The sequence below is a fragment of the Tupaia chinensis genome, unplaced genomic scaffold (assembly GCF_000334495.1).
Source record: "Tupaia chinensis unplaced genomic scaffold, TupChi_1.0 Scaffold000037_13, whole genome shotgun sequence".
Classification (NCBI taxonomy): Eukaryota; Metazoa; Chordata; class Mammalia; order Scandentia; family Tupaiidae; genus Tupaia; species Tupaia belangeri.
The window spans coordinates 340,256-347,234 of record NW_006159471.1 but is presented as its reverse complement, the minus strand read 5'-3'; the positions used below and the strand labels follow the sequence as shown (position 1 = coordinate 347,234).

The following is a 6,979-nucleotide window of genomic DNA, read 5'->3' as shown; positions in this document are numbered from 1 at the left end:
AGGGAAAGAAGGGCCTAGAGGCTCAGGCCAGGCTGGAAGTAGGCTTGTGTCCTGCCAGCAGAAATCAGACTGGTGCAGACCACAGCAGGGCTGCAGCTGGGGTCAGAACTTGGCCCTCTCTTCCTCAGGCAGCACTGTCCCCACAAATCCCTGCGACCCAGACCCCCACACGGCACCTTAACATGGTGCCCATCCATGTATCTTGTGGCGTCCCGGAATAGGCGATAGGAGATGAAGCCGTGGGGGTCCACGCTGTCGATGAGTGGGAATGCAGTCTGGGGATGTGGGAGAGGAAAAAGCCAGGCTGAGCCCTGTCCTCCGGGTCCACCTTGCCACACCTCCATCCTCCCTGCCCTGCCCGCAACCGCACCATGCCGGTCTCTGATGTAAAGATGACGATTTCATACAAGGGGGCGAGCTGCTGGAACAGGGTCTCGATGCCTGGGCGTTTCTTAAACCTCCAGCCAGTGGCCAACTGGTGAGATAGAGAAGACAGTGAAACATCACAACCTAGAGGCCCTCAGAGACCCCAAGAGGACAGAGACCCAACTGGAGGGTTCCCCAGAAACAGAGTCCTCTTCCTTTCTCTGTGGTTCCTTGGGGGTTTAGAGGAACAGGGTTCCAGAATGGGAACTGACTCCAGTGAAGGCTGGACAGTGGTGAAGCAGTAAAACTTGACGCTCTGCAGGGCTGACCCCCACAGTTCTAGATTCACGTCCTGAGACCTCCTAAGTACTCCAGGCATGTGCGTGCCCAGAGTCCAGGTGTGGCTGAGGCTGGGGGGTAGATGGTGGCAGTGGGACCCTGCTGATAGTATCGTTTCTCTGTCTCTCTTGCTCATGGAAGAGACAGATAAACTCAAAAAAGAAGCTGATTCCTCTGTATCAAGCTCTGCGCGAAGGTATACCCACAACAACCCTAAGGAGTGGGGAGGGTCATTACTGCCTTTTCCCAATTGAGGAGGACAAAGCAATAGAAGTGACACCTCTTCCCTACTTCCCTAAGGCCATAGAGTGGAGGTGGAGTTAAACCCCCACGTTTTTTGGACCCAGCTGTCCAGGTCGACCCCAGCCCGCTGCCTTCCCCAGGACACACCGACCACTCAGGATGCAAAAGGACGCCAGTGAGCTCCAGGACGAGAGTGTAGGGTGGCTGGTAGTACGGCTCCCGCAGAGGGTCTGGGAGAAGGCAGGGGCTGGTAGGCTCGATGATCATCTGTGGGACATGACAAACGTGACGAGGAAGATGTGGGCACTCAGACAAGGGCCCAAGGCCGGGGGTCGGGGGCTGGGGACTGGCTTGGGGATCCTGCTCACCTGTCTATAATCTTTGAAATATTTATATGTCCGGCGCAGTTGCTGTAGCAGAATTGGATCTAGAAGACCAGGCAGAAAAGAATTTCATGATAAGCCACTGCTCAATCTCTCAGACAAAGCAGGGGTTATTACCTGCTAGACACCTGGTGGGAATCAGTTCATTTCTAGGACCAAAGGTAGAGGGCAATGACATACCCAGCAGGTAAATATGAAGAGATTCATTCAACTGCCCAGCTTTAACCTGAACACTATACCTGCATGTCACCCCCGGTATAAGATAGAGTTTATACACTGGCCCATTGAAAGCCCACTTACATATAAACCTGCTGGCATGATGCCAGTATATTTAGTCTATTTTAACAACTACATTTCTCGGGGCCGGCAGGTAACAAGGTGGTTGAGGGCACTGGACTCCCACATGGCCAACCACGGTTTGAGTTCCAAACCTGGCGGCTTGCTTTTTTTTTTCTTCTTTCTTTTTTTGTTGGAGAGATTTTCGCTATAGGGCGCGTGCTCTCGCCAGACAGACAGAGAGAGACATAGAGACAGAAGCGAGAAATCACCCCCCAGAAGGGATGGTCACGTCGCAATCCCCTCTGCTCCATTCTCCTCTCGGGATCTTGGGCATGCATGCACACGCGCCCGGCATGAGTTTTAAGCCACCGGGTCCGGGACGTGAACCGCGGTCGACTACGTGGGAGTCCAGCAACATAGCCATTACGCTAACTGCTGGTTCCTGTGGCTTGCTTTTTTAACTTTCCAAACTCCCTCTTTCTCTCTCTGGTCAAATTAAAATAAATAAATAAAACATACATACATACATAAAGTTGAACAAATACATTTCTGGATCTGCTTGCTTTAAGCAAATGTGCTGACACTAATTAAACCATGATAAGTATACACATACATCTCTACACTTTAACCAGTGGTTCTTAACTAGAAACAACTTTGTCTCCTTTTACCTCTGGGGAATTTGGTAACATCCAGAGACATTTCTGCACATGCCTGGGGGGTTTTTAAAAAAAAAAAAAAAAAAAAAAAAGGGCCCAGCAGGTGGCATAATGGTTAAGGGTGCTGGACTCCCACATGACTGATCATGGTTCAAGCCCTGGAGCTGGTGACTTACTTTCTCACTATCCCTCTCTTTTTCTCACTCTCACTCTGTCCCTCTTTGGTCAAATTGAAAAAATAAACAAAGTTAAATAATTCCTTATTAAAAAAAGAATTATTTTATTTAAACTTATATATGTATATGTATGTATGTGTGTATATATATATAGTGTGTGTATATATATATATATATAGAGAGAGAGACAGACAGACAGACAGACAGAGATAGATATATACACACATATACACATATATATATTTGACAAGAAGAGGACAGAGCGAGAGAGAGAGAGAGAAAGTGAGAAAGCAGCCACCACATCTGGGACTCAAACCATGGCTGGCCACGTGGGAATCCAGTGCCCTTAACCACCACACCTCCTGCTGGCCACCTGCCAGCCCCAATAATTCTTTTTTTTTTTTTTTTTTTGAAATTTTTGAAATTTTTGCTATTGGGAGCATGTGTTTGCTGGAAGATACAAAGACAGAGAGACAGAAAGCAAGATAACATCCCCCGGCGGGTGGCCATGCCACAGTCCCTTTCTCCTCCATTCTCCTCTCAGGATTTTGGGCACACGTGTAGACACATGCCTGGCGTGAGTTTAAGCCACTGGGTTCAGGACTTGAACTGCGGTCAATTACGTGTGAGTCCAACAATGTAACCATTACACCATCAGTGTGTCCTTCAGAATAAAATAATTCTTTTTTTTTTTTTGAGAGGTTTTTGCTATAGAGCGCATGCACTCACCACAAAGACAGAGAGACAGAGAGACAGAAAGTGAAAAATCACTCCCAAGGGGGATGGCCACACTGCAATCCCTCCTCCTCCATTCTCCTCTTGGGATCTTAGGCACGCATGCACATGCGCCCGGCGTGAGCTTAGGCCACCGGATCCGGGACTTGAACCACTGTCGACTACATGGGAGTCCAGCAACATAGCCATTACACTAACTGTTGGTCCCTAAAATAATTCTTAAAATAAAACAACACTGGGGCTGATGGGTGGTAAAATAAATAAATAAATAAAATAAAATAATTAAAAAAAAAATTGACTATAGGGCATGTGCACTCCCCAGAGAGGAAGTCAGAGAGAGAAAAGGAGAAAACACCCTGGGGGATGGCCACACTGCAATCCCTTCTCCATTCTCCTCTTCTGATTTTTGGGGTATGCGTGCACATGTACTGGGCATGATATTCAAGCTGCCAACTTGAAAACATATAGACTTTAACTGTGCATGTTAACCTGCCTGGTTTAAAGGTGGTGTGATGGTTAAGACACTGGACTCCCACAGGATTGACCATGGTTCAAGTCCTAGACCCAGAGACCTGAAAATCACAACAGGTACATGTGCATGTGTGCCCAAAATCCCAAGAGAAGAACAAAGAAGAAGGGATTGTGGTGTGGCCATCCCTCCTGGGGGTGATTTATCATTTTTCCTCTTTCTGTCTCTCTAGCAAACACGAACACTCTATAGCAAAATCTTAAAAACAAACAAAATAAAACAGTATACTAACTTATTTAACCCATTACAATTCTGTACCTGCTGTTAGTACAAACTTACCCATTTGCCCCGTTTAAAATAATGTATTAAATTCCCCAGTACACACAGGTGGGTTTCTGGACCCCTTCTCTTGGGAAGGACCAGATGTGTGACAACTACTTTCAACTATCCAATTGGGCAGAAACTCTCCACCAAAAGCCTGATCCAGAAGGAGGATGGAAGAGGAGGCATTGTTTTGAAAATGAAGAGCAGGAAGAAGTAGAGGTTGGGTGAGGGAGGGTATCAAAAACGAGGCAGATGCTCACATCTAAGGCACAGGAAGCCATAGGTCTGGTGATGGGCTGTCCTGTCTCCCAAGCCCATCTCAGGCTCCCCTCCCCCACCTGCCCCTGACCATCTGCTCCTGGGCTAAGGGGCCAAGAAAAAGGGCTGAGGCTTTATAATGCCCCTCCCTGCAAAGTCATCTAGCTGCTGGCTCCCCTACCCACCAATGGAAGTAGGAAGGGTGTGGGGAGGCAGGGACACCAGATGGAGAGGAGAGGATGACATCCCAATAAATAGCAGTTCAGAGGATCAAGGAACCCCAGAATCTGTGACTGTTTACTCACCATTGTCGAACTCATCAGGAATCTGGGAGGTAGAAAGAAAAAAGGTTTAGAGTGATAGAGGCAGAACCCCATAATTCCCAGAAAAGGAATCTCTGAGGCTCTGAGAAGAGTAGGCCAAGACCTCTGGAAGGAGAGGCTCACTCTAGGCCAGAAATGAGACGCAAGAGACCAAAGGGGACCCACCCTCATACCCACTGGACGAGAGTCTCAGAAAGGTTTCTGGGTCTCTTTCCCCCTCACCTTAGCACCGGTTTCATCCACAGGGTTGTTTCCTGCAAGGAAGACAGGGAAAAATGAAAAGAACTGGGGCTGGTTTCTTGAATCTTGAAGGGGGAGTGGGGCAAGGGGGCCTGGACTCCTGGGTTTGAGGGAAGTGGGCTAAGACATGCAGTCCTGGATTCAAGGGAGAAGGGGGCTTAGAGGCCAGGACTCTGGGATCTCTAATGGAAAAAGGACTGTGGTCGGGTCTCCTGTTCTCAGAATTGAAGCAAACAAGGAAATTGCTGGGCTTGTGGGTGCTGAGAGAAGACAGAGCTTAGTTTAGGCCTATCCTTCTCCTCTCCCACTTCTAATTGGCTCACTGTAACCTAATAGGGAAATCAACTATGATAAAAGATCAGAATTTTGAGCAGAAGGGATAGAAGGGAGAAGAAAGGATACTTCCCCACTTTCCAAGGTAGGGGAATAAGTTGCCTTATTGAGGGAGAAGTGACGAAATACAGATGACAAAAGCCTTTAGGAGGAAAGAGGGAGAGATTCCACAGAGGAATTCAGAAAGCCAACTGAATATAACTGGGGAACAGGGGTATGTTCCTCACCAAAGATATAGATGATGCTCACGGTCCCACCGGCCCCAAGCAGCCCAGCAAGCCAGAGTGCAACCTTTTTGGCGTAGCTGGGGCCCTCCGAGCCTGGCTGCTGCTGTGATCCCTGGGCCTTAGCACTCCCGCGGCTCCCGATCTCTGCAGCCTGCTGTTGAGGGGGGCAGTGGAGGAAGATCAGCCAGAGAAAAGAGAGAGAATGTCAGGATGGATCAGCTGCTCTGGCCCAAGTAGAGTCAAGGTCGGGAGCCAGGAAGCAGACACCCACTTAAGTCCCAGGTGTTGGAGGAGCAGCTGAGACATTGGACGTCTTAGGGGGTCAAAACTGGAATATCTTATCTGGCAGGAGGATCCAGAGGGTCCAGATGCCCAGAATCCTGGAGGCAAAAGAGTTGAAGGTTTTGGAGCCCAGAAAAACAGGGCAGGGAAAATAATGGGCTGGGGAGCCTAAACATCGGATGTCTGAAGCAAGGGGACAGAAGCACACGGGACAGACAGTGAAGACCTCCGGATGCCTGGGGCACAAGGTGGCAGGGTATAGAGGGAAAGGGGTCGGGCGGGGCCAGGTAGGGACAATCACTTGTCTGGAGGTATAGGGCACGGAACTGATGGCCCTGGAGGTCAGAATGGCTGGGTTTCTGTTAACATGGAGAAAGGTCGAATAGGAAGTCTGGACGTCTACCTCACACCACCCACCACGCGGAGGAAATACCCCCACCTCGAGGCCAGCCAGCCTGGGGACCTAACGTCCCCGGCCCCTCCCGCTCAAGTACCACCGGAGTAATCACTAAGACAGAGCACAGGTGACCTCCTCCCCGGCACCCACTTGGAAGTGGACCCAGAGGACGCACATGGGCCCCCAGCATCCAGGCCGGGGAAGCAAGAGTAGTCCACTTAGGAAGGCAGGGAAGCCTCAAGTGCCAGCGGCGTTTCATTCAGCACCCTGAGGTGCAGCGTCCCAGGACCCACTGGCGGCGGCGCTATTTCCGAAACCCCAAGAAGGGGTCCCCACATCAAGAGTACCACCCCAGTTCTGCTTACTTGGTCTGGGGCCCGGGGGGGCGGTGTCGCCAGCCTCGTGCACAGCCCCCGCGCGCCGAGTCGAAGCCCGCTCCGCAAGCGCGAGAACAGCACCGCCGAGGCCGCCATCTTGCGCTGACGCCACGCGGCCCCGCCCACCCACTCGCTCTTTACCCGCCCCCAGAGCGAGCCGCAGCCAATACGGACGCAGAGGGGGCGTGTGCGGACGGAGAGCGGAGAGAGTCAAAAGGCTTCGGGTGGATTGCTGCAGGCGCGGTCATCTGTGAACCAAGCTCACGTTAGTCGGGATACGGTCACCTACAACCACGCCCCTCTCGACTGGACATAGGGAGACAGGACATAGGGAGCGACTGGACATAGCGGAGACAGGAATCACACCCCTTGCACAGAAGTAAAGCTAGGCCATAATGAAGAAACTCGATGGCTGCCTGATTTGTCCAAAAAGCAAATAATCACAGGTCAGGTAGATAGCTGGGCCGGCCCTCTGAAGGGTGTCTGCTGTCACCTCCTGATTGACATAAGTGGAAAAAGGCCTAGAAAGCCTGCTGAAAAGCCAGCTCTCAAACTGTCCTCCTCACGTGGGG

At 50.6% G+C, this 6,979-nt stretch overlaps 1 protein-coding gene across 1 annotated transcript in view; it reads right to left on the bottom strand.

Moving 5' to 3' along the window:
* Positions 1-6,529, bottom strand: part of TIMM50 (translocase of inner mitochondrial membrane 50) — a 9,713-nt gene extending 3,184 nt beyond the window's left edge. The window contains exons 1-8 of the mRNA XM_006140382.3: positions 6,396-6,529; positions 5,352-5,505; positions 4,774-4,805; positions 4,534-4,555; positions 1,317-1,375; positions 1,096-1,215; positions 371-475; positions 177-275 (exon numbers count right to left, since the gene is read on the bottom strand). Of these exons, the coding sequence (XP_006140444.1) occupies positions 177-275; positions 371-475; positions 1,096-1,215; positions 1,317-1,375; positions 4,534-4,555; positions 4,774-4,805; positions 5,352-5,505; positions 6,396-6,503 (699 nt within the window). The 5' untranslated portion in view covers positions 6,504-6,529. The remainder of the gene's footprint in view (positions 1-176; positions 276-370; positions 476-1,095; positions 1,216-1,316; positions 1,376-4,533; positions 4,556-4,773; positions 4,806-5,351; positions 5,506-6,395) is intronic.
* Between the last annotated feature and the right edge of the window lie 450 nt (positions 6,530-6,979).